Source organism: Phyllosticta capitalensis (assembly GCF_038381095.1).
Source record: "Phyllosticta capitalensis strain CBS 128856 chromosome Unknown BKA78scaffold_6, whole genome shotgun sequence".
Lineage (NCBI taxonomy): Eukaryota > Fungi > Ascomycota > Dothideomycetes > Botryosphaeriales > Phyllostictaceae > Phyllosticta > Phyllosticta capitalensis.
The window spans coordinates 13415-38947 of record NW_027117444.1 but is presented as its reverse complement, the minus strand read 5'-3'; the positions used below and the strand labels follow the sequence as shown (position 1 = coordinate 38947).

At 56.4% G+C, this 25533-nt stretch overlaps 9 protein-coding genes across 9 annotated transcripts; 4 read left to right on the top strand and 5 right to left on the bottom strand.

Moving 5' to 3' along the window:
* Positions 1 to 448: 448 nt before the first annotated feature.
* On the top strand, positions 449 to 788 carry BKA78DRAFT_315647 (uncharacterized protein). Its single transcript, XM_066888561.1, has one exon. It carries the CDS (start codon positions 457 to 459, stop codon positions 625 to 627), a length of 171 nt encoding a protein of 56 aa, XP_066742994.1. The 5' UTR covers positions 449 to 456; the 3' UTR covers positions 628 to 788.
* A 23-nt stretch (positions 789 to 811) lies between these two features.
* On the bottom strand, positions 812 to 2413 carry BKA78DRAFT_344096 (Alpha/Beta hydrolase protein; the record flags this gene model as incomplete). Its single annotated transcript, XM_066890444.1, has 2 exons — positions 812 to 2180; positions 2262 to 2413. The coding sequence occupies 2 exons, from the start codon at positions 2411 to 2413 to the stop codon at positions 1097 to 1099; spliced, it is 1236 nt and encodes a 411-aa protein (XP_066742993.1). The 3' UTR covers positions 812 to 1096.
* A 730-nt stretch (positions 2414 to 3143) lies between these two features.
* Positions 3144 to 5096, top strand: BKA78DRAFT_331755 (uncharacterized protein; the record flags this gene model as incomplete). The annotated part of the gene is made up of 2 exons (XM_066889910.1): positions 3144 to 4901; positions 4947 to 5096. 2 exons carry the CDS (start codon positions 3144 to 3146, stop codon positions 5094 to 5096), a joined length of 1908 nt encoding a protein of 635 aa, XP_066742992.1.
* Positions 5097 to 5509: 413 nt separating this feature from the next.
* On the top strand, positions 5510 to 6586 carry BKA78DRAFT_143541 (uncharacterized protein). Its single transcript, XM_066882819.1, has one exon. The coding sequence runs from the start codon at positions 5651 to 5653 to the stop codon at positions 6479 to 6481; it is 831 nt and encodes a 276-aa protein (XP_066742991.1). The 5' UTR covers positions 5510 to 5650; the 3' UTR covers positions 6482 to 6586.
* A 1374-nt stretch (positions 6587 to 7960) lies between these two features.
* BKA78DRAFT_296083 (uncharacterized protein) lies at positions 7961 to 10297 on the bottom strand (the record flags this gene model as incomplete). Its single annotated transcript, XM_066886565.1, has 1 exon — positions 7961 to 10297. The coding sequence occupies one exon, from the start codon at positions 10295 to 10297 to the stop codon at positions 7961 to 7963; it is 2337 nt and encodes a 778-aa protein (XP_066742990.1).
* An 806-nt stretch (positions 10298 to 11103) lies between these two features.
* BKA78DRAFT_296082 (uncharacterized protein) lies at positions 11104 to 12396 on the bottom strand (the record flags this gene model as incomplete). The annotated part of the gene is made up of 1 exon (XM_066886564.1): positions 11104 to 12396. One exon carries the CDS (start codon positions 12394 to 12396, stop codon positions 11104 to 11106), a length of 1293 nt encoding a protein of 430 aa, XP_066742989.1.
* Positions 12397 to 13898: 1502 nt separating this feature from the next.
* Positions 13899 to 14802, top strand: BKA78DRAFT_380191 (uncharacterized protein; the record flags this gene model as incomplete). The annotated part of the gene is made up of 1 exon (XM_066892966.1): positions 13899 to 14802. The coding sequence occupies one exon, from the start codon at positions 13899 to 13901 to the stop codon at positions 14745 to 14747; it is 849 nt and encodes a 282-aa protein (XP_066742988.1). The 3' UTR covers positions 14748 to 14802.
* Positions 14803 to 15552: 750 nt separating this feature from the next.
* On the bottom strand, positions 15553 to 16086 carry BKA78DRAFT_296080 (uncharacterized protein; the record flags this gene model as incomplete). Its single annotated transcript, XM_066886563.1, has 1 exon — positions 15553 to 16086. One exon carries the CDS (start codon positions 16084 to 16086, stop codon positions 15553 to 15555), a length of 534 nt encoding a protein of 177 aa, XP_066742987.1.
* A 328-nt stretch (positions 16087 to 16414) lies between these two features.
* On the bottom strand, positions 16415 to 19683 carry BKA78DRAFT_315634 (heterokaryon incompatibility protein-domain-containing protein). The gene has a single exon (XM_066888560.1). The coding sequence runs from the start codon at positions 19409 to 19411 to the stop codon at positions 16763 to 16765; it is 2649 nt and encodes an 882-aa protein (XP_066742986.1). The 5' UTR covers positions 19412 to 19683; the 3' UTR covers positions 16415 to 16762.
* Between the last annotated feature and the right edge of the window lie 5850 nt (positions 19684 to 25533).

Here is a 25533-nt window from a genome sequence, read left to right as displayed (position 1 = left end):
GTCCTCTCTAAATACTACATTTAGATAGGTGTCCCAACGGATCAAACTGTCTGAGTTGACTGCGACTCAACCTCGCACCCTCTATAAACCCCTGCAAAGATAAATCCAGCAGGACATCAGGACATCAAGCAGTAAGGCTGGAAGGAGAAGAGCCGCAACTAATACCCAAGCCTCAACGCCTCAATCTGACATCAGTCGTCCAAATACGAAAATTCTTCCTGGAGATGGTATACGAAAAATCGAGATGACGAGAACGAAAAAACTGGACGACTACTGGCTCGCTGTGCGAAAAGTCCCATCATCGCCCATCGGACCCACTGCACTGCAGCGCTCATACCACAGCCCTGCGCGTGGTGATGGCAACATCAGGAAGGCAGGAAGGAAGCCATCCATATTGTTCTTCGCGGCGCACGCGACGCACAAAAACACGAAATCAACGGCAACGGCAGGAAACCTATGCCAAATCCAAGAGAAACTCGGCAACAAGCGCGCGGCAAGGCAACCGCCCACCTATCCACACAAGAAATCCAGATCCAAATCAAGAGCTTCTTTCATTTATGTCACCGGAACCCGTGCGTTGCGAGACGTCACTCGGAAGCGTGGTGTCCGAAAAGTCTAAACGAATAATTAGGCATAGGCAAGGTAGAGGCGAGCTCGGATGCGGGACGAGGGCTGGTGCCGAGCAGGGAGCCAGCCGCCAAGTTCACCTCATGAATGGGTGATTTGTGCAGATTGTTGCTTTGAATTCTGCAGATTGCCCGCCGCGGGGGCGACAGGAGATATCGCGTAGGAGGAGGAGGAAGAAGGGAGGAATTATGGGCGGGGCACTTAGCAAACTGAGGGAGGGTATTTGGCACGCAGGGGAACATGTAGTTCAGCATGTACCGATGATACACGTCAGGGGTATATTGCAAACCTGCTAGGTATGGTTTCCAGCTCGACAGAAGACACGCGCCTCCTCGCCCCCTGACAACGCATCCAACGACCTACTAGTCAGCGCATCTCGCGCTACTGAAGCATTGGAACTAGCCACCTCTCCACACACTCTCTAGTCTGCCGCTAGGGCACTTGTCACCTTCACGCCTACCTGCACTACCTACATCCCGCCGTCGTTGTCCTGCGCCAAGACCCGTCGAAACCAGCTGCCGACGGCCTCGACCTCATCGCGCCAGTCTCGCGCGCGATGCGCGCCGCTCCAAAGCCCTACACCCGGCCGCAGTGACAATGGCGCGCAGCGACTCAATGCCTCATCGCGCGACCCATCATTGTCGTGCTTGACGCTCCGCTGCACCAGCCGGACCAGCTCGTCGGCCTGATCACGCAGCGGCGAAGACTCGCCCGCGGTGACGCGCAACAAGGGCAGGCGGAGCCCCGCGCCCGTCGGCGGGTACATGCGGTAGGACCGGCGGCGCGGCTCGACGGACGCGCGGAGGCCGTGGTAGGGTGAGGTTATGGAGTCGTCTTCATCCCATTCGGAGGCGAGTTCGTCGTCGGTCTTGGGAGGGGCGGTGAAGGCCAGGCCCGGGGTGCGCAGGAAGTGGATGGGCGAGGCAAAGCTGTCGAAATAGCCGTCTTGGTTGTGGAAGAAGGCGGCGCGCGCGCGAGTTATGGCGGCTGTAGGGAGCGCTGGGTCGGCGCCATGCGTGTCCCACGAGGAGCGGTGTTTGCGGCGACCTGGACGGCCGGGGGTTGTGATTGAGACGTTGGCCAAGTCCTGGAGGTGGTCTAGAAAGCGGTGGTCGCCGTCGCCGTCGCCGTCGTCATTGTCGGCGTCCTCTTCGCGACGCACCAGGTCTGGCGGCAGGATCCAGTCGACGAGGGGGTTGTTGAGGGCGGCGGCGGCGATGCCAGGACTTTGCTCATGGCATTCGGTTAGAGCGAGCGTGGTTGCCAGGTTGGCACCCAGCAGCTCGCCGCAGACGCCGAGACGAGAGGAGTCGTCGACCAGGTTCTGCAGCACCCAGTCCCAAGCGTTTAGGAGGTCGTGGACGGGGGTGGGATAGCGGTGATCTTTGGCGAGGCGGTAGTTGACTTGGACGAGGGTTGCGCCTGAGGCGGCGGATAGGGCTGCCACGGTTTGGGCGTCGTGGTCCGGGCGAGCATGGTCGGGGAGGAGTGGGCCCGCGGGGAGATAGAGGAGGATTGGCGATGTTGATGATGATGATGACGGCGGGAGGATGCTACATGCGGATGGCAGTGCATGCGGTCAGCTTGGCTGTGCTCAGGTCTTGGGTTAGACAGAGGTGGTGATAAAGTTGTACCTCAATTGAATGGAGCCATTGGATCGACAGGGCACAGTAACCGACTGCACACCCCGCACCTGACTCGCGCAATCGCGGACCTGGAATTTGGAGTTGGCCGAAAGTGGGAGGCCGCCGCGGTGGAGAAGACGATTTATTATGGCAATGCGCATCGCGAGAAGCCAGAATTGAGGCTTGATAAGCAGTAAAAAGTGATGGCGAGTGGAGAAGAGCCAGACGGTCAGGGCCAAAATTGCTGTTGCGCCGTGGCCACCTCCCCAGTCCCCACAGCCAGCCCACCGCCCCCTGCCTCTGCCTCTTCCTGTCGCCTGTCGCCTGGCCTGCCTCTCTCACTAGCACAAAACCTCCCACGCCCACCACTCTGTTCATCGTCCTCCATCCTCACGCCCATATATCCTCCACGACACTTTTCTTCTGCCCGCCGAACCCCTCGACAGCTTGGCCCTGCGCCTGTTCCCGCCTCTGCCGTTGGCCGTTTCATTTAATCCGTAACAGGCAACGTCGGACGGCCTGGGTCTCAGATTGCCTTGCGCTACGCTACAACTTCCCTCCGTCACTCCTTTGACCCTCAACTACCGGGTCTACTCCACCGTATTCTTCTCTCGTGAGTACCGCTCTCGCCCAATTCCTAAATTCGCACCCTTCTAACCCTCTGCTCAGGGCAACTCGCTGTCTGCCGTCGACAGCCCTCTCCGCCCCCAGCCGCCTAATCCCATTTCTTGCCGTCGAGGCGCGCCTCGAGCCCAACAACACCGCGCCCACGGCCTCCCATCCTCAGTACCACATTGCAATCGCCTGCCCCTGAGCCTTCGAACAACACCGCTGCCACGGCCAGCTTGAATCACACTCGCCCGGGGCTTTGCACGCTCCTCCGTCGCAATCATGGCCGAGGGAAGTCGGTTACGGGGCTTCTGCATCCTCTTGCGCAACCTCTTCCTCGCCGCCCTGCTCTACGCCTGCATTCTCACGATAATCAATCTTGCGCGGAATCCCTCGTCAAGACCGACTGGAAAACTTGGAATACCTGCCTTCCTGGGCAAGTCGGGCCCCGTCGATGTCATCAAGCCAACAAAGTCGGGCGTCAAGGTCAAGTTTGCCGGATCGCCCACCAGCGTCACCATCAACCCGCACGCCAACGTCTTCAACCGCCCAGACAGTGCCGTTGCTGCCAAGGACGATTATCTTGGCCCGCGCCCTCATGTCGACACCGAGGCCGATCTGAAACTCCTGGTCGAGGAGTGCAGGGGCTCCTACACGGGCATTGAGAAGATGAGAAACGTCTTCGACTGTCTCGAATTCTTCGCCAACGACGAGCACCGCTACTACAAGCTTCCAGAGACCAAGGCACGTGCCAGCGCCCAGGACCCCCGCAAGGCCGAGTACAACAACGCGGATGGCCATGGAAACACGCTGGACAGGTACACCCCCGCGGCCAATGCCACCAAGGCTTCCAAGAGCTCCATTGGCACTTGTCCTGGCCCCATTATCCCCTATCACGTCTACTGGACCGGTCCGGCGACGTGGAGAGTAGAGGTTTTCATCAAGAGCTATCTTTACACGCAAAACTTGGCTTGCTCGCGCCTCTTTTTGTGGCTGGACGCCGACAAGAGACCGAATGCTGTCGACGACATGTTACAGAGGGACCCCCTTTTCGCCCGCTTCCTCCCCCTGGTCGAACGCGGCGACATTACCGTCAAGGCCTGGAGGTTTCCCCAGCGCATCCCGCTTCCCAGCCATGTCGAGCACAACGACGGCGCACGCGTCTCACGGGGCCGGCCGAATGCGAATGGAGAGGTCACGATTGCAGACGGCGTGATTGAGGACAAGAACGGCCAGCAATGGCTTTCATTGACCCCCAAGCAAATGACGTTTTTGCCCGTGGCCGTCTCGGACGCCATGCGCTTCGTCGTCTTGCACATTTACGGCGGTGCCTACTTTGACATGGACGTGCTGATGCTCCGCGACATGCGCCCGCTCCTCCTGCCGCAGAACCACTCCTTTGCCGAACGCTGGGCTGCCCACCCCCACCCTGGCGACTACAACACGGCCGTCATGTCCCTCACGGCCAACAGCTCCCTTTCCTCATACCTCCTGCGCGGCGGTGTTCGCATGGGTCTCAACTTTCACCCGCGCGTCATTGGCCGCATGGCATGGAAGGACGGACGCGATCAAGAATTTTTGATGATTGAGACGGCTGCTTTTGATCCCATCTGGACCGAGTTCAACTGGGACCGCGAGGGCCGCTGCACCGTTCCTTGCCTCAAGGACTATAGCGCCGCCTTCAAGGGCAAGGCCAACGCCATCAAGGACGAATGGCAAAGCTACGACGGTCCCCAAATGGGCCTCGTTGATCTCAGCCAACAGCGGCCGAGGACGAGGATACAGTCTCAAAAGGTGGTCAAGGGACGAGGCCCGAGCGCCGAGCCCTCGAGACCAGGAGCCGACGCGCCCCACTCGGCTGCTGAGCAACCTGGAGCGGACCACAGCGACTCGTTCACCGCTACAAGCGCCGAGGAGGCCGAGCTCAGGAAGAAGGGCGTCGTCGCCGACTACCGTTTGGAGGAGGACCAGTTCCCTCCCAATAACCGGACGCTCGAAAACTTTTTCCGTGGTGCTTGGACGTATCACATTCACAATCAGGTATGTAACTCGTAGATACAAAACGAACCACACTAACAGCAGCAGTGGCTCAAACACCCCGAGCCTTCTTCTTGGATCAACGTCATTGAAGTTGCGCACGACGCCTTCTTTGCCGGCACCCGGACAAACCCTTACGGCGAGACTTGGGACGGCCCGGACCTAATGCCCTATAATTTTTGGCCGGAGTTTGTATGATCAAAAAGAGAACTTTAGAGAGTAGCAGCATCATAGTTTAACGACCCCATGTACAAAAAGACCTTCACGACATAACTTTCAATTCTCCCTTGGGACCACCACCCGGAGCGTCTCCACGTACGACGGCAGACTGCTCCGTGGAGCACCCATCTCGCCTACACCTTTTAATACCCCCTGCTCCAGGCTTTGGACTAACCTCGCGTATCCAGTGGAGCCAGGTCGTCGAGGCGTCCATGTCTCGCAGCGCTCGCTTCCCTTGTGGACCCTCCATAGACGCAGAGAGTCAAAGTCGCCTCCTTACCCTCATCCTGTTGGTTGGCTTGTTCCCAGCCACATACATTCGCTTCGTTGCATCATTCAGACTTGAGGCACAGTACAAACTTTACTAGTCTGCCTACCTTACATTCGCTTCACATGTTGTACGTTTGACCTTGCGCCTTTTACTTTTTCGCTTTTGTTCGTTCTACTCGCCGCGTTGTCTCCTGTATTTGCCTGGCGAGGTGTGCTCTCCTACCCTTTTTCTTTCTTTTCTTCTTTTGAGGGGGCCGAGTCTCATGTCTGCCCGCTGCCGTTGTCGTTCGAAAGTCCGTGATAGATCTGTTTTGTTTCCAAGGTCGTTGCCTCAATCAACCGCAACCGCTTTTTCTTCCCGGCGGTGCGTCTGTCTCCTTGTGTCAGCAAGCAAAGTCGAGCAAAGTCAAGTCGAGCAAGCAAGCATGAGCGCGTTTTTCCGTTTCGTTGTCGTCTTTACACTGTCGCGGATGTATTTTGTCTTCTCTCAAAATTTTGCTCGTCGCGGCGGGAGCGAGACGTTTTTTTATCGTCGGTTGCTCCGTCTTCTTTTCCTCCTGCCATCTCCTTTCTCGAATTTTTCCTCTTTCCTCAATTCTTCCTACAAAGAGTTGTTTGTATTGGCACCCACCACTTTGCCCTCTTCTTCGTCTTCGTCTTCGTCCTCTTGCGTCTTTTTCGGCTGGCGGCGATGGATACTTTACACAAAGGGACAGCTTAGGGGTACCGCGCGGTGTGGTGGGATGAGTAGAGTGGGCAGGAGCGCGTGTGGGTGTGGATGTGGACATCGGGAGAGATGGAAACCGGCGGGGGTCACAGACACGGTGGGATGTTGCCGCTGCTGCCACTATTGTGCGAGTGCTGCCGGAAGTCCGCGACTCGACTCTTGGCCGCGAAAGAGGCCAAGTCGATCAGACCACCCAGCTGCCTATGTATGTAGACAAGCAAGACAGACGTCGATGCAGGCGCTCATCCTCGCCATAGCTGCTCGGCCTGCGGCCGCCCCCGGCATTTGCATCTGCTACTTGATGCGATGTGACGTCTTGGTGGCATGGGATGGGATGGGATGGAATAGAGGTAGTGGAATGGAATGAATGGACTTGAATCGAAGCGTCTGTAACCAACCTTTTTTGAAGTGTGGGTGAAGTGTGGGTGATGTGTGAGGGATGAGTGATGTACGCTTTGCTTTGCTTTGCTTTGCTTTGCTTTGCTTTGCTTTGCTTTGCTTTGGGCAATCGGCGGATGGATAACGGATGAGCGAGCTTGGTTGCGGCCGTTAGTGATAAAAGACGAAGAGGGTGGCATGGTCGTCGTCCTACGTGGTTTGTTGCAGCAGCAGGTAGCCATATATGGTACCGGTAGTAGCGGAGGTAGTAGCAAAGGCAAGTCAGTACCAGCCATGAGCCAGCCGCCCATCAAACCAACCAACTCCCCCCCCTGCGATGCCACTCGGCTCTCCTCCATCTTCGTGTCGGGTTGGAATGTCATGTCTAGTATTGGAATTTACAGCAGAAGACAAAGATTACAAGAAACACGAATGTAAACCACCCAAGGAAGTAATTAGGATTGCGGTACTTGAAGGAGGGAAGGGAGGAAATGTAAAGATTTTCTGTGGTATACTAGATGACGTGTAGGGTGTTTTGAAGATGATGGGAGAGAGACACACACCTTGACCTTGCCTGATTGCCCGATGAGGAGAATGACTAAAGCAAGAGTACGAGTCGTACTGATTGATTGCCTCGCCTCTCCTCGCCTCTCCTCTCCTCTCCTCTCCGCTCTCCTCGAGAAAGCCGTCATGGCTCAGTCGAGCGCACTTGGTAGCAAACACAAGGCAAAAGAGAAGATGGAATGAGAGGGGAGAAGATGGGAGTAAAAGTAAAATTTCCTTGCTTCTGCTTGCTGAGATGGCCTATACTATGTCTATGTCCACGGCTTCTATCTATCTCTTTGGTAGATAATGCGAACATGATGCCACTATAATGGAACCCACCGCCACTTTAAGCAGAGGGAGGAAGGGTGGGTTGCTAATGTGATCTCCTTTTCTACTGGTAGATGCAGAGGCAGATGCAGATGCAGAGAAGGATGCATCTGATTTGGCATTAGACGGTGGCTCTTAGACTGATCACTGACTGAATGAACACTGATTGAATACTGACTGATCACTGAACCAAGAAACCAAACGAAGAGGTAGCAATAAAAGGGCGTGCGTGCTCATTCGTCTGTCTTGCTACTACCTAAGCCAGCTAGCTCTCCATCTCCCGCTTTCTCTTGCCCCCGTTTGAAGGTTGATCTCCTACTGCTCTTCTCTTCTCTTCTCTTCTCTTCTCTTCTCTGCCCTCTCCTGCTCCTCTTCTCTGCCCTCTCCTGCTCCTCTTCCGCAACCCTCCGACCCAAACTGCCCCGTCACCATCCCACCCCCAAAAAACCAAAAGGGGGAAGGTGGGTGCAGTAGGGCAGGTGTGTGGTAGGAATAAACAGCAAAGCAATAAGAGATCGATCGTTGAACGCCCCTCTCCTCTCCTCTCTCAACCCTCGCCCCTCCTGCCCACCCCCTCAATCCTCGCCCTTCCCTCCTACGCACCCTCAATCCGCCCCCCAACCACCACCCCCTCCCCATCACAGCGCTCCCAAATACGCCGGCAGAGCTCCTCAACCACGTCATCATTGGCACTGCCGCTCATCTGCTGCTGCCGTGCTTGCTGTTGCGATTGCTGTTCCGCAATCCCTTGCTCCACCAGGCCCATCATCATGCCACTGCCACTCCCTATCCCTCCTGCCGCTCCTCCCGCCGCACCGCCAGGACTCTGCCCGCCACCTCTTCCCGGCAAGTCGAAACTCACCCGCGCCCGCCTCGCGGCCGCGACGGCTTCCATGACGCTGCTCGGCGTCGCCTCGCCCAGCTGCAGTGCACTCATACCGCCGCCTGGACTCATGGGCGTCGTCGGCGAGGCCAGCTGCGCCGCGCTGACGTTGGTGCGCAGCCCGTTGGTGCGGACTTCGCGGTCCGTCCCACCCTGCGTTGATGGCCGGTGGTGTGTGGACAGGTTGAGCGAGCTGGCGGCTTTGCTCATGGGGGATGCGGTGGGCGGGTTGTTGCTATTGTTGTTGTAGTAGGCGTTGGAGTTGGAGTTGGACGACGCGCTGGCGGTCGAGAGGTGGCGTTGCTGCTGATACGGATTGCTGTCGACAACGCGCTCGCGCACGTAGCGCCACCGCGGGCTGTCCGGGCTGTCGGCCAGGCGCGCAATGGCATCAGCAACAGGATTGCGGAAGCGCCGCACGACGCGGTACTCGGCGGCGGCGTCGTCGAAGCGGCGCGCCAGCTCGCGGTCCATGACCACATCCCCCAACGGCGTCACGCCGCCCACGACGACCAGCTGCGACGACGAGTGCCGGTGGTGCGGGAGGTGCGTGTGGTGGCCGTTGGCAGTTGGCCCGGGGATGCTGCCGCGGTGGTGGTGCGGCGCTCCCATGAGGAAGTCTTGCTTTTGTTGCGGCTCGATGTTGGAGCTGGCGCGCTGTAGCCACAGCTTTTGCTGCGTCCGTGACGGCGCCAGGTCCGAGGGTGTTGTGGTCCCCGACGAGACATGGCGGCGATGATGGGTGGAGGAAGAGGGCGGCGTCGTGGCCGAGCTGTTCTCGGCAATGTTGGCGGTCGACTTGTTGCGCTTTGCTGCCAGGTCTCCCGTGGTGGTGTTGTTGGTCGGCCGCGGGTGATGCGGCAGAAACGAACTGTCGCGAGGCGTCCCCGACGACCCATCCCCATCAATGAAGCGCGAGACGGCCTCCTTGTTCCCCGGCGTATCTATCATTGTGGAGCCCGTCGAGTGGCTCAGGGAGCGCGCGTCGTGCGAGTTGGAAACGACCGTGGCCGACACGTCCGAGACTTGCGGCTGCAGCCGGTTCGAAGTGCTGCGCTGGAGGATGCGCGAGGTGATCATGTCGGCGTCGGGGAGGTTGGGCTGGTGGTAGGAGTTGACGCCGTTGATTTGGTTGCTGCTGTACGTGACGCGCTGCTGAGAGGGTTGTGTCCGCGACGTGTTGCGCGGCGATGGCGATTCCGATGTCGTGTCTTGTTGCTGCGGCGGTCTTGTGCGATTTGGCTCTGGCCGCCGTGGATTCGAGTCTGTTTCTGTCGAATCCGACGTGTCATTGTCGCTCAGACCCGAACGAGTCTGATCTTGTTGTGGGGGAGGCTGCTGCTGAGCCTTTGGAGGGTCCAGTATGACCGAGTTCTGGCGGGTGGTGGAGCGCGTAGTGGCGGGCGACTGCGAAGCGCTCTCCTCGGTCCAGTCATTGTCATCGTTATCCTCGTCGACGCCCAGGTCGAAGCGCACGCCGGCGTGGTCCATCTCGGGCGAGCTCTTGCGGCGCGGCTTGGCTGAAGCCCCTCCGCCGACGGTGGCCGCGCTGCTGGTGCTGCCGCGCTTGGTCAAGGGCTCTAGGTCGCTGCTCCGATTGTGGCGATGCATGGCCTTGGACGAGGCCTGGCGCGGCAAGTGGCCGCTCGAGTGGTTTTTGCGCAATTGGGCGTGCGACGTGTTGCGCGAGACGACGGCGGCGGATGCATTGCGCTTCAAGGCTGGGCGGGCGGCGGCGTCGGCGGTCGAGGTCGAGGTGGAGCCGGTCGACAGGGTGCGGTGGTGGTGTTGGTTTATATGATGCTGCTGCTGAGCGGCCTGCTTGTTCAGATTCTTGCCATATGACGGGTTCCTGGGGCCGAGGCGACCATGGCCAACGACGTGCCTCTGGGCCTTGTGCTGCGTGTGGGTGTGGGCGGAGCGGTGATGCGGGGCGCCATCGCTTGGAGAGTGCTGCGACTGCGTCGACTGCGACTGGGATGAATGACTTCTTCGGGGCGCTGCGGGTCGCTTGGGAGGCTGAGATTGGGTCGTGTCGGGAGAGTCCATGGCTAATGTCGACGTGGTGGAGGAGCCGGTGGTGGTGCTGACGGGGTGGAGACAAAGGGATGTACTCTGGAACTTGTCGTTGGGGTCCGGCGGCGCTGGCGGGCTTCGTGCTGGGCGTCACCAGAACAGCGTCGATGATGTTGTCGTCGGCTTCAATTGGCCCTCCGTGATGATGTTTGTTACGGCCATGGTCAATCTAACGGTCCGCTATCCGCATCGGCCGAATCCCGTCGTCGCTATTGGGCAGCAGCCGACGACGGCAAACTTCCGCTCATCAACCTCACCCCTTGTCCACTCCATCACATCAACACAATCACTCCACTATGTTAAACATCTTTACATTCATCGGTACGCCGACGATACTATCCCTCTCTAAGCCGCGTATAACCTTGTCCAAAACATGCCATGTACATTGTATGATACAAAACGAGTCAATCCACCGAAAAGAGCAACCACCACCTGTTTGGAAAAAGCAAAATCTCAAATGTATGGCCCATTGACTAGCTACTGGCTAGCTGCAACCTGTCTACGCTGTGAATGTTGGGAAACGCTTCTTCCGAAAGCTATGCGCAGAATCGAATGGGTTCATGTGGAAAAGCGTCTTTGTCGACGCCGTTTGTCGAGCTGACAATGTGCAGTTTCTGAATCGAATGTGTTGGTACGCCGCCCGTGGGATGGCGCCTCCGAATGACGCTGCCGAAATAAAACATGACGATGAAGCCTCCGTTGGCTGCCGAATCCTGGTACTCTCCATGAGAGTCGAATGAACGGTCTACCTTGCAGGTTGACCAGCGAAATCGAAATCTTTATCCCGTCATCTTTCTCAACATCTTTCGGCCAGCTGATCGGGTCAAGCTCCTCTTTCCCGGCGTCAGAGGAGTCATGGGCGTCGAAGGCATCGCAGGCGTCTCTCGTCCGTTCTCCTTGCCATTCTCATCCTTCTTCTGGCCACTAGGCTCCTTGTTCTCGCCAACGACAGCATTTTCCTCCTCCAGATCGGGGCGACGCATGCCATCAACGCAGCCGAAAGAAGACCAGGACGATTCGGAAGAAGACGAGTTGTTTTCCCAGGACATGCCCAAGCTGCGCAGAATGTTGCGACGCGAAGAGTTGGGCTCCTGCGAGTTGCGCTGAGAAGAGACCTCGGAGGTGCGAAAGAGGCGGCGACGAGCTTTGGAGGTAGAGCCAGGAGTTTCGGATGGTGGTTCGCTGGGGTCGGTGATGTCGGCCTCAGCAACACCGGACGCGGCTCTCGAACGTGGAGACCAGGGCGGCCAGGCGGAATTGTCGACCCAGTGCGACAAAGCCGACGTCGGCTTGGAAAAGTCCTTGGAGATGTCGTTGGGAGTGGCGAGGCTGCTGTCGAGGGTCGAGTTGCTCATGTGCTTCGGATTCTGGCGTTCTGGCAACGAAAGCCTGAGGTGCGCCACCGACTTTTTCTTTGCCATCTGCTTGCGGGGCGAGAAGAAGCCGCGTCCGGGACTCTGCACCTCGAGGCCGCTGGAGGCTTGCTCTTGCTCCTTTGAAGGGCTCTCCGAAAGTTGACTGGAGGGGCGGGTGACGGGCATGGAGCACGAGTACCTGGACTGCGAGAGAGTGGGCTTGAGGTACTTTTGAGTCGCTGCGAGAGTCTCTGGTGAAGGCCTGGGCGGGCGGACTGGCGGCTGTCTGCAAACTGGCTTGCTCAGAGGCGGTCCCATCTTGCCAGCTTTGGATGCCGTCTGGAGTTGGCGCTGCTTGAGGAGAGACTTGGTTGGCTCCGCGTCCTGGCCAGCAAATCTCGAGGTCTCTTGTGACTGTGTGAACAGGCCAAAGATTTCTTCCAGTGACGCATCTTGAGGTGTCGGGCGCCGCGCGTTCCCGACAGCACGAGCTGGTGGTGAACATGGCTCGGCGATGATGTCGTCGTGATGCGGGCTCGGCGGACGAGGGCCAGGCGACAAGCTGAGACGAATTGAAGGCATCTCGGCGACGCGCAGTGAAAACAATACTGAAAGGAGCGACAGAGACTTGACAATGGAAACGATGGCGACGATGGCGAGGTTGGTGTTGAGGTTTGGGTGTTGGTGTTGTTGATGTCTGAGGTGCTCGTGCTCCATCCAGCAGGACGACAGGAAAGGAAGGCGCGTTCTCACTCTGAAATCTGGTCGCCCCTCGAATCCTCAACCACAACCCAAAATTCTCTTGGAAATGGAGTTTTTGCTGGTTCTTGGTCGACTCTTTGGCTAATTCATCGCAGCGATCCATCAACCACACACGATGACAACGCCTGTTTCTTCAGCCCAGCCTTGTTGATACTCAAAAGACCTCGACGGCGACGGTGACGGTCACCAGCGGAAAAGCCCAAGATATCGACCAAATGGATGTCCCTCGACTGTCGTCGTGGTCTGTGACGACTCTGGCGTTCTCTTCCATTGCCTTTTCGCCCGCCACTCGAGTCCAACGTAATCTGCAGCGGAGATTTCTCATGCCGCATCTTCAAGTCAGTCACGCTCGACTCGCAATTCCAAAGCCTCCGTCGGACCAGGAACGACAAGGCTCTCGCGTTTATGGCTCATCCAGCGGCGCCCTGCCGCCTTTGTAAGAGATGCCTCGAGCGTGACTGAACATCGTTGCCGAATCTCTCCGCACGCTGGCTGCTTTTCTGCATGGCTTGCCCACGTGTTGTTGATTAGAGAAGCAGTGCTTGCTTTTTTCTTGTTCCGGGGTCCGAGAGATCGTCGACCCTGTGTACCCTATTTTTCCTTTTCTCCTCTTCCAAATCTCTTCCGAGGGCCTCAGGAGCTTTTTGGTCGCCCATTGCATCCAGCCTCCAAAAGGCTGCCGGCTCCCACGCCATCAACGGTCGGAAGCACCCTTCTTCAACCATTCGGTCCCATCGACAGAGGCTTGGCCTTGCGCTCTTGCTTTTTGCATACCCAATTCGCCGCAACAGCCCGGAACCAAGGTCTATGTGTGAAATCACTCGGGGTCACTACTGGAATGGCTGCCTCGCGATGCGTACAAGGTCAGACTGGCGCCAGAAGTCGCCCATGGAACCAGTGTCACGAGGGAGGATTTGAAAGTTCTTTTCCAATGGTACCCATGGAGTAGAAGGGCGACTTCAAAATCAAAGCGGCAATGAGAACATGCTCCGTAGCTCTGGTATCCGCGCTTACCGTTGTCTAGCTACCGCACCGAAAGGCCGTACCGTAAGACCTGTGACTACGGAGAGCCTTTGTTGTCTACACAATATAGACCAGAAAGATTCTTCCGCAGACTCTTCCCAGCTCGAGAAATACTCATGCTATACTCATGCTATTAGTGTCACCGAGCATTTCCCTTTGCGGAAGGACATGTCTTGTTGCATGACACAGCCGCAGGAGCTTTCTAGCTCGCCGGATCCAACACCGCTTCCGAAAACAACAAGTCTTTCAACTTTACACACTGAGGACCGCGATGAAAGCATGTGGAAACCCTTTGATGGCAGTAAGACCCAAAATGCAAACGTCGAATGTAGACCGGCACGCGCGCACTACTTCAAGCCAGGCCCTGCAGTCAAGTACCCATCAGATCTCTAATACTCCAACTCACCATCCAATCCCACCCTCACGCCAGCAAAATGCCCACCAGATCTGACAAGAGGCATCTATACATCGAACTGCGCAGCGGCAGCGGCCACAACCGCCATCGCTTCGTCAGACGCCACAGCACCTCGCAAACGCCCACGAAAAAGGCCGACAGCAACAACCACCACCAACCCAAACCCAACCCCATGCGCCTGGGCTGGAGCTTTTCCATCGCCACGTCGTCGGAGCAGCCATCGCATGCGCCGCCCACCAAAAAGCCGCGCAAAAGACGCGCGACCACGGCTCGTGCAACCAGCGAAGCCGAAACGGAAAAGGCACCTGAGACATGCCGCCGCACCGACGCTGTTCGCGTCGACCACCGCGGCGCGCCGGATGTGTTTGGGAGCTGGGGATGGGGATGCGTGCGCGATTGGCGCGCGATGGGCGATGAGGACGAAGACGTGTCTGTTGATGTGGGAGAGCGGAGGCGGCGGCGGCGCGGCCATCATCATCATCATCGTCACGGCTGCCCGTGTCGCCCGCTCCGGCCGCACCTCTTCTACCAGCCGACAGTGCTCTTCGACAACTCGCAGACCCAAAACAACTACTACGCTGGCGGCGAGTGTCGCCCGGAATCCGCGCATCAGGACATCAAGTACAAGGACAGGGACGACGACAACGACGTACAGCACTTGCTGCCGCACCTGGACCGCCTGTCCCTCGCAAACGGCCACGACGAGCGACCTTCTTCTCCGCCGCCTGCGTATTCTGACGTTTGTCCGCGTGAGACCGACACGCCTTTTGTGGACCATGTTGCTGACGCTGCATTTGTCGCTGGTTGCCACCAAGTGCATGATGAGCTGGATGGCTTTGGCAGGGTGCAGGACTGGCTTTTGCACTAAGGCATGCTGTGGTCTTATAAGCTCCAGTGGAAAAATCAAAGCAGCAGTGAGCGGATAATAAGATAATTCAGACCTGAATTGGGGTCTTTGAAGAGCTGTATCCTACAATAATGACCAAGTAATCAATCTCGGGTCTTCTTTCAACCGCCCACCCCATACATATATACATCAGACATCACCACACCCGCCGCCGTCTTTGCCCCCGGCTCTGCGTACAAAGCGCACCTCGCCCTGCCATCTTGCCCCATGGCTGCCGCTCTGCTCTGCTCCATCGCTCGCCGCGTAAGGTATCCCCACTGTTCGACTCGGCTCACTCTAGCTCCCTCCTTTCTCCTTTCTCCTTTCTGGATCTCCCCTTCCAACCTACCGCCTCCTCCGCTCAATCTGTCAATCCTCTCGTCGTTCCAGTCAATCTCCACCCCCTCACTGCCTCCTTCTCAGCCATTGTCAACATCACCGCTTCGGCTCTCCTCGCCCCCTCCCCGCTACCCCCTTCCCGCCCCGATCTCCATCTCACGCCCCTGACCAGCTTCGGCATTGAAGCACTACTTCGCCGTCATCGTCTTCGTCTTCGTCCTACTCATCGACTTCATAGCCGACGACGTTGCGTGTGTCGTCTTGCCGCCGCTCTTCCGCGTCGACATGGCCGGCGTAGTCACTTTCAGGGGTCTTGTGCTTGTAGTTTTGAGTGCTGATTTGTGTGCGGATGCTGATGCGGTTGGGGCGAAGCGTGTTGTGCCAGCTGTCGTTGTCTTTGTGCCTACTGTTGCTGCTGTTGTATTGGTGCCAGACTTCCCCGTCGCCGTCACCGTTGACAAGGTAGGAGGCAAGGCGCTGCGGCTCGTCGCGCCGCCGCTAACCTATAAACAGTCCCACTTGCCAATAGAGGAGCCGGAGTGCTGGTCGACGGAGCGGCGGTACGCCCCAGTGTCGACGCACCCGCCTGCTGCGATGGCTTACCACCCCCGCTACCACCACCGCCCCTCATGCGTGTATACGCTCCATGCATAGACTCCATCCAGTAGACTCTGAGTCTGCGCCTACAATGCGCTGATGCGTGTGCAGATGCGGCTGGTTGCTGCGTCGATCTGCCTGCTTGTGTTGATCTGCCGGCAGCCAGTGTCGACGTGGGCCCTGATTTCCATGTCGATGTACGCCCTGTTTTCCATGTTGATGTACGGCCTGACGCAGACGTGCCCGCTTGTTTCGACGTGCCCGTTTTCCATGTAGAAGTGCGGCCGGGCGCCAACGTGCCTGCTTGAGATTGGGTCGAGCGGCCTGCTTGTGATGGCTGGCCCTCGCGCTTGACGAGGATGGTGTGCGGGATGGGGATGCACATTGTAGTGGTACGGGTGCTGGGGGAAGGGAGAGGGGAGGTGGTGGTGGAGAGGTGAAGGCTTTGGATGGGGGAGATGGTGGAGTGACGGGTAATTGGGGGCGAGTGGTGCGTGGGAGAAAGGCGAGGTGGTGTGTAGATGGTGGAGGCGTTGCCCTTTTATGGTGAGTATATGAGTGTCGAGGAAAGGGGGAATGCCGGTTTGGTGTTGTCTAGCAGGTTTCAGGGAGTGAGGGTGGTGAGTGTTGCGGGGCGCGCAGGGAAGAAGTTTTTATCTTCCCGGGCCTGTTTGCTTCCTGTGTCTAGAGGGCATCGTGGCGATGAAGCGGACTGGCTTTAGTGACGTGTTCCGGTCTCTTGTCTCCCTTTTCAAGGCTTTATGCGTTGGGTGGAGGGATGATGAGGTCCAGGTCCGTGGTGTTTGCATGGCTAGCAGTGTGTTGGCTGCCAGCAGACTTGAAAACTTGGCAACGAGCTGTTATTTTGAACATTGGTCTTCACGATGGAAGACGTGGGTACAAATCAAACACAATGCGCTCTGTGCCTAGCTTGTGCAAAGTCTTCGCCATTCAGTCTAACCCAAACTTGCTCTTGAGCGTCTATCGGCGATGGGGAATGGCCTCCCAGATGATTTGCAAAAGATGATGAATGAGAGCATCGTACATGATGTGCAGAGCTTCTAGCGCAGTCTGATCCAAGACTTGTCCAACTCTCCACCAAATGCCCCCTCTATGAGACATGACCAGACCTCGACACTGATCCGTCCAACCGCTACTCGCTCGTAGTGTTCCGAGTGCTTATATACAAGCATAATGTTGACGACAGTCTTTTCCGGTGGGTCGTCCCAGGTAGTCCTCGAAATCTCGATGAGAAACAGCTTGTGAACTGAATAGTCGGCGCGATCCAAGATGTCCTTCTCAAAGTCAAAAATTACACCACATGGCCACTTGTTGGGTCCGTGAAACATCACTGCCGTCGCTGGCGTGGGTGACAAATCGGAACAGCTGTCTAAGGAGTACTTCCTTTCCGAGAATTCCACGCGGTCCAGATTGCAGTCCCAGTTGCCACACGAAGTCGTGAATGTTGAGCTCAGAGCGCTCTTGTTTTCTTGCAAGAGTTGACCCCCGGTGATGGAAAAAGCCTCGAAAGCGAATTTCCAAGTGAAAAAGCAAAGGGAGGAGTGTTCGTTGAGAATGTCGTTCCCTTTCCAGACTTTGTGCCGTGAGCGGGCGGATAAGGATCTCAGATTTTCGGGAGGTGTTCCAACCTCGTCCAAGACAGTCTGTGCTAGATATGTGTTAGACAGGGCGCGGGAAATATCCATTGGCGTCGGTACTGCTGTGTTCGATGGCCATAACTTCTCTGAGTGAGCTAGATTTTCGCGCTTCATGTAACCAAACGGCCACAAACAAGTTGCTTGGGCAAAGCTAGCCAAGAAAGTCTGCGAAGAAGCCGTGTCAAAGTCCAACGTATGCCACAGTGGATCGTCGTCCGACGGCATCGCGATAGACCAACCGTCTTTTGTCGAGCCCCAATGCCTCAACATTTCTCCTAGACTCGCAAGGGCGAGCCGTCGAGGATCGTTGGTTAGGCAGAAAAAGTTTTTAAACGGACGAAAGATACTTTGCCGGACTCGACCCACAAAAATCAAAGCCAATAAATCTGGACTCATGTGGAAGCCAAGAAAATGATCCCCATGCAGGTAACCGTCGACAGTATATTCCGTTGATGGAGAAGATTGAGAGCCACTGGGGAGATTCCGAGAAGGGACAACCATAGAGTTGTGAGAGATAATGCCACTCCAGGCAGCCCATGACCATGTTGGAGGGGGATACTCAGGCGGATCCGACCGGAGATCGCGAAAGCGTCGTCGCATCTGACCATGGGGAACCCACAAGAGGGCATCACTCAAGAATCGAGTTGGCAAGCCCTGCCAGAATTGCGACTGATACTTTTCCGCGAGGACTGAAGTAATACCCTGGAATGCCTGCAAAATGTCTTTGTCGAGACTGAGCTTCCGTCGACTATACCCGTTGAGCAACTTGTCGTATGTTTCGAAGTCCTGGTCGACGTTCGCAAGACTGGAATAGCCGGTTGGGAAAGAGTTCAGACGCAGGTCCATGAATCGCTCCTTATCGGTAGTGAAAAGGACTTCATCTTCGCGATGGTGGCTCTGTCCACACTTGAGGTACATTTGCCGGTTCGTGACATAGAGACATCTGGGCGAAAGAAGTTCTTCTTGAAATGTCCAACCTCTTTTTGAGTAGACGGTCCGGTCGTAAAAGCTCGTGAGTTGAGGCTGCCTTGTGACAAATTGAGAACCGCAACTCAGAGATTCGGAGAGGCATATTGGAGCCCTGGATCCTGGTCTGACACCGGGCAGTGGGGTATTTCCATGGGGTCCGGTAAGGGATATGATCGTGAGAGAAGCTTGGCTGTATATAGCATCCATTACTCCAATTTGCTCACTTCGAATGAGTTCTTCATCCGACACTACGCATACGAGATCACACCAGAGATATCGCAGTCCAATTCCTCGCACAAATGTCATGGCATCGCGAAGGACATCGGGTATTTCGCTTTCCACAACTTTCAAGCCACCCATTTCCATGGAGGGCTTCACTGATTTTTGCGTGGTCTTGAAGACTTTAGAGCCGCCCCAGCCGCCCCAGACGTAGCTGAGAGCGACATAATGACCATCGGGGCGACCTCTAACCAGCTTTTCCTCGACGACGTCAATGAAAAACAGTCTCCAATCGTCCAAGGTTCTTCCGACGAGGCTTTCGTCTCTGGAAAAGTGGTCGTGAGGATTTCTTGGTTTGAAAAGGCCCCAGGGCCTTCTTCCGGCGGACGGAAGACAAGTTTTGGGGATGCCGCAGCTTGCAAGCCACGATCTGACCTGTGTGAAAGAGATCTGGCCGGTCCTCAGGGCAAGATTGACATCGTCTTCGGCAAGATTGACATCGTCTTCATACACCTTCATGTTGATCGGTTGTCGTTCATTTGGATGAATAACTCGGATCCATCCGAGTGGCCGACTCCGGGAAAGGTCTGGACAGAGAATAGCCCATTCGCTGATGCCGAACCTCGGGCTAAGAACAATCTGTTGACCAGAAAAGTCTGCGGCATGCTCGCATGTCGCCAGAAATCTGACGACAAGTCGACAGAGCGCACAATGTCTTCGCTTTTCAATTCTCTCGTAGGATCCAAGGTGGGTCAGCACGTCAACTGACGTGTCTTTCTTGTAGGCCTTTGCGTAGGTCCTGTAAAATTGGTTGCATGTTTCGCACAGCTCCTTTTCTCGACCTTTATTCAAGGTGGAAGCCATCGTTGCGGTACCAAGTTGAGCTCAGACGAAGATTATCCAAGCTATTTCGCGGATGAAGGAGCATCGAGTTGCGAGGACGGAGGCGATCGAGCGAAGGATGACCACATCTGAGGAAACGTAATGTCGGTCTTGGGTAGACTCAGGAGCAAATGATCCGATGGTGATTCAGAAGGATGAAAGTCGATAAGTCTTTGATTTTGGGAGCAGAAGCATCAGGCTGAGGCTCAGTCCAAGCCCCCGGGCAGTGCATGAAGCCAACAAACCAAACTCGACGACGTGGCTATCGCATCAGCCTCTCGATGTGGCACCCACAGTCGCATTTTTGCTGCGCCACGAACGAGATCGCTGTGGTCCGTGGACACTCCGAGTCGGATGGGCCTCGAAAGTTGGGGCAGGCTGATCAACTTTGACAAAGCCATGACGAAAAGCCACCGAGTCCCCACCAAAGCGACCGCCTTGAGGAATCGATGTTGGTGCGCCTGGGAGTCTCCGCTGGCTGTTGGATGCTTCGCCGCTGAAGATCGGCGAACCCCGCCTGATACGCCTGTCAGCTTGGTATTATCACTTTTGCGTCGGAACTTACCTAAGAAGCGAACATACAAATGGATAAGAGGAAGACGGCGCACTCGATGCGGGTGTGCTGACGTTGAGTCGAAATCTGACCAGAGACTGACGCAGAAGGTTCATGGACTGAGCTTTCCCTCTGAAGAGCCGACGACCCACCGCACCACGAGCAAACAAAACGTCAACCGAAAAACATGCAGACAACCAGAATCGCAAACCAGCCTGAAAGTGAATGCAAAGGGGTATTTTCAACCTTCAGCTCTCCAACACCAACGCTTTCGCAGTCCTCTTCGCAGCGTAACCAGACGACAACCACGTCACAGCAATCAAAACAAGACACGGCATGCCGCGAAAACGCTCACAAAACGCAGACGGTCAGCAACATAGATCCCACAACACAAGTAATCTAGCCACAAGGACACCGGAGAGAGGAGAGATGTAATAAAAACAAAGGACTTTTGAATGCATCTACATTTCCCGCAGCCATCTGAACCCTCTCTTTCTTACCACGCACGCCGTTCTCTTGCGTAACGTCACAACTGCCAGACTCCAGATTGATGCCGAAGAATGCGAGAACGACTGGTTGGAGATAACCCTCCAGGTACGAGCACTGTTGCTGATTCAGGGTTGCGCTTTTCTCACTTCCCTCTCAAGAGCCGGTCGAGGCGACTGATGATGTCCCACTTCCCTACAACTTTGTGCTGATCCTTAGGCGCCACTGGCGGCGGCGTGTGTTTCGTCGGCGGCGACTTTGCGGCTTGATCTGCCTCCTCCTCCTTCTCCTCCTCCTTCTTCTCTTCCTTCTCTTCCTCCTTCTCTTCCTCCTTCTCTTCCCCCTTCTCCTTCTGCGCCTCATCGCTCTTTGCCTGATCTTGCCGCTCCAAATCTTGCGTGGACGCCTCAGCGGGCGGCGCTTCCGTCGAAACATCAGCAGCAGCAGCAGCAGCAGTTTGTGGAGGCAGAGGCGACTCCGTGGCCGGACTGCTCGCCGAGCTTTGCCTGAGCGCCATGATCCTGGCATTGAAGTCGTTGACATGGGCTTCGGTGCCCAGTCGCTGCAGAGAGTTGTTGTGCTTCTGCGAGTCTGCCGATCGGATCAGAAGTCTCAGGCCCTGCAGAGGGCTCTGTGTGTATGTTCCGGAGTTATCGTCGTTTTGCGGCGCCTCCTCCTTCTCCCCCTCCTGCGCCTCCTCCTTGGGCACTGAGGCTGTGGTTGAGCCCGAGTCGGCTGGTGTACTCTTCTCCTCCTCCTTCTCCTCCTCTTTAGGCAACGAGTCTGTGGATGAGCCCGAGTCGGCTGGTGTACTCTTCTCCTCCTCCTTCTCCTCCTCTTTAGGCAACGAGTCTGTGGATGAGCCCGAGTCGGCTGGTGTACTCTTCTCCTCCTCCTTCTCCTCCTCTTTAGGCACCGAGGCCGTGGTTGAGCCCGAGTCGGCTGGTGTACTATTCTCCTCCTTCTCCTCCTCTTTAGGCACCGAGGCCGTGGTTGAGCCCGAGTCGGCTGGTATACTCTTCTCCTCCTTCTCCTCCTCTTTAGGCACCGAGGCTGTGGTTGAGCCCGAGTCGGCTGGTGTGCTCTTCTCCTCTTCTTCCTTCTGCTCCTCCTTGGGCACCAAGGCCATGGTTGAGCTCAAGTTGGCTGGTGTTTTCTCCCCAGCAGCAGCCGCCGCAGCAACACCAACAATAGCAGCCATTGCTGGGCTCGGCCACGGCTTCTGCGAAGTTTCGCCCAAGCCGAGCCCAGAAGTCGCGACTGGAGCATCTAAGGTCTCACCAGCATGAGCCTTTGGGCTCGAGTAGTCGGTGGATTGTGCGGCCATGGCCGGGAGAGAATGCACCAAGACGCTGCCCCTTCTGCGCTCCTCTCTGCCTTGTTCGTCATGCCACTCGACTTGAGACTGCGTCTTTGTTCGATCATCGACTGTGGTGTTGACCTCTTCTGGAGCAGTAGCCCCTGCTCCGGTATCCTGGGCCGTCATGGAAGGCACAACCCGGGCGAGTTCACCCCTTTCCAGCTTGTAGATGTGTGTCTCCGAGGCCGTTTCTTTCTCCCAATTTGATCTAGGGGCATAACGCATGATCCTGAGAGGCGGACTGTGGTCACCATCTGAGCTAGGGGAATTACGCGTGATCCTGAGAGACGAATCGCTGACACTTTCTGACAGGTGCTCGGTTCTGCTCGGAGACGGAGTTTTCGCTCCAGTTCCAGACGTGGTGTCGAGTTCCTCCGGGGCAGTAGTCTTCGCTTTGGCATGCTCGTTCTGCGGTCTTGTTTGATCATCGAGCGTGGTGTTGACCCCCTGTGGAGCAGTAGCCCCGGCTTCGGCATCTGGAAACAAACGGCTGGTGCGATTCGGAGTTTCGGCGTTCTGGTCCACGACTGCATTTTCCTCATTTGCGCAGTCCAGCCGTCGTGCTTTGGTCCGAGCTGGCTCCAAGGGCGTTTGCCTGACCAAGGTGTCGTCTCCACTCCACATTTGATGTCGCTTTGTGAAGAGATGCGGATTGTTGTCACTATTCGAAGTTCCGTAGAGCTCGTCTTCGGTCAAACTTCTAATCTCGTCTGTCCAATGGATCGATTCCGATGGCGTAGTCCCGGGAGGTTGACCGGTTTGTGCGGTGTCACTGTCCAAAGTGCCGTAGAGCTCGTCCATGGTCAAGCTTCTAATTTCATCTGTCCAATGCGCCGGTTCCGATGGCGTGGTCCCGAGAGGTTGACCGGTTTGTGCGGTGTCACTGTCTGTCCGGACCTTGTTTCTGCCATTTCGGTCTGAAGAAGGGGCTGCAGAGGTTGAATTGATTGGCGCGGCATCCTCGCTTTTGGTAGAATATGGATCGGTTGGAGGCTGTGCCCAAGACTTTCTTGGTTGCCAAGACTTTCTTGATGGTTGAGCAGGCCTGGCCTCTCGGGGCGAATGAACGTCTTGAAAGAACAATTTCCGACTTGAAGCAGACAATTCGTCATGGGCCACGTTGGAGGCAGCCAGATGGTTTCCCCGAGAGACTTCCTGTGTCTGGATAGGTCTTGAGTTATCTGCTGAGGCGCTTAATATGGTATCCGCGCGATCCTCCTTCAAAGGAGGAGCTGAATCCTGGTTGATTTGTTCTTGTTCCGCCTTGAGTACTTGCTTTCCTTTGGCGGGGTAAAAGATTTCGAATACCTCGCCAGTGTGATGAATCCGGTTTATGGTGAAACCACAAGCCTTGAATTCGTCAAGTACCAGTGTGTCGTCGTGTAGAAATGCGTCGTCCATGACTGTACTAAACACGAGGCCATTGTCCTCTTCGTTTTCGCGATGACAGTCTATATCGGAATCCATGAATGCCTCGTGCTCCTCACAAGCATCGTCTTCGTGAAGCCTCTCCCGCCATGTTGAACTCAGAACGCGCTCAAAAGACCAGCTGCCGTCCAAAGCACCCGTAATCCGCCATGCGATGTGGGGCAAGAACTTATCTCGTTCCGTCCCAAAGGCTGCAACTGCCTTTCCGACAAATTTCCACGCAACAGACAAGACCCATTCCCGCGACAACATTTTTTGATTTACAGCTGTTCTTGCCCCCTCGCACAAAGCCTCGAGCATCATCGAGGGGGCTTCCGTGCTACGCCGGTAATGCTCCGGCATTATTTCTTCCCAATTGTCCACAGGCTTCTCAGCGGCCAGGTCGATTGCGGTATAGGACTTTCGCACACTTCGAAGAAGATTTCGGAGGTCATGTTCTCGGCGTGTTCTGGGATTGTCGATGCCGGGCGGCGGGGGATCATTCTCCATAAGTGTCACGAGCAGATTCTTCATCTCCTCATATACCTGGCGACGAGTCGAAAACCGTTCGTCTGCAAAAATGTACAAGTGTGGGTACAAACGGTAGAATACCATAGCCGCCATGTGGTTCAGCGCCTGAGTGCGCGTCATTATTCCCGGCATACGATATATCTTGTTCAATGGCGAAATTGTTTTCGGGCGCATGGCGCGCACCGCGGGGCGCAGCACCCTCTCGCGCGGCATCTTTTCGTGTTCGTCCGCTCGGCTGTCGAACCCGTCGCGAATGTGGTTGCGGACGCGCTCGGCGTGGCGGCGTTGAAGCAGGGCATGCGTGCGAAGCAAAGGTTTGCAGGCGTCAATGGGTCCGGTATCCGATCAATCAGGGGAGACGCATGGCTTCCGGCGGAGCTGCGCGCGGGGAATCGTGGGGTCGGGCGTGGATGGCGGCAAAGGTGGACGTTGGTGTTTTTTCTCCAAGGCCGTTCGTGCTACGTCGGTGCGGGAGTTCGATGACGCGGGTGGAATCGGTCCCGACGGGCCGAGAGCCGGAGCCATCTTGCGGTTCATGCGGGACCCTGCCGACCCCGCGTCCGCTTCTCCTCCGTCTTCTGTCCGCAGTCTTTTGATTCCATCACTCCATCGCCATCTATGTTTTCCCCACGTCTGTTACTAGCTGCCTCACGTGCGACTCCTACATTCTCACGCGCAACTTGGCAAGCGGCGGTCTCGGCGGCGGTCTCGTTACAGTGGCGAACAGGTCTAACAGCTACAACACAGAGCTTAATAGATCTACTTGCACTCTCCCAAAGCAAACGCGGCTCCACGAACTCGAGTTTGAAGGAAACTAGAACTACAATGTCATTTTCGTCCATCGGCACCAGGCGGAGCAGCACAATCATCAGCGAACAGGCGTGAAAGCAAGCTAAAACGGTGTCCCTTTCCACGTCCCCGAATTTCACGACGTTTTGGCTGTCGACCAGTCAGCGCCTGCCCATGTACGCTCCAAAAGCTGCTCTACCTTTCATTAGTTACTGTCCTGAAAACAAGGAAAGGGACATATGCTCAACACCAAAAAAATCGCCCGCTTCCTCCGATAACAAGCACCGCCGTCGCCACCATCACATCTCCATCTCCTACAAGAGCTGGCAAAGCGCCCGCCCCTCGTCATCTTCTTCACTCCATCTATCGCTATCACTGTCCAAGCAAAAATCATGCCTCGAGCCTGCTTGCTCTCAAAAAACACGCAAAGACCGCAACGAGCAGACGTAGCGCCGAGGCATCAACAAAGGTGGCTAGGTTTTCGACTCCCCCTTTTTAGCTACCCCCTCCCCCCTTCCCTTTTTGGCCCCGAAGCTCCGTCTCCCACAACTTTCTCACCCCTTCCGACGCTCGAGATTGCCAAATTGGGCCTTACTAGTCCCTCTGCCCCGAGGCACCGCCATAAGCCAGTCACCACCTGGCGTGTCATCCACCGCCGGGCGCGTCGTCCACCATCAGGCGTGTCGTTGTCCAGCGTGCGATCCTGCGCAGCATCCAGTGCGGCATCTAGCGCGACACCTGCTATCTAGTCAATCACTTCTCCAGTCGCTCAGCCAGTCACTCAGCCAGTCACTTTCATGTAGCCAGTCGCTCACTGCCAGCGAACTTTTGCCTCCTTAGGAAGCGGGGGATCAGAATCCGAAAAGGGGGGCGGTGGTCAGAAACCCAGTGGCCTCAACAAACAGCAACCTGGCCATCCCATCCCGCCACAAACAAGAAAAGCGCATAATCGCGCTCGTACTGTACACGCTGACTTTA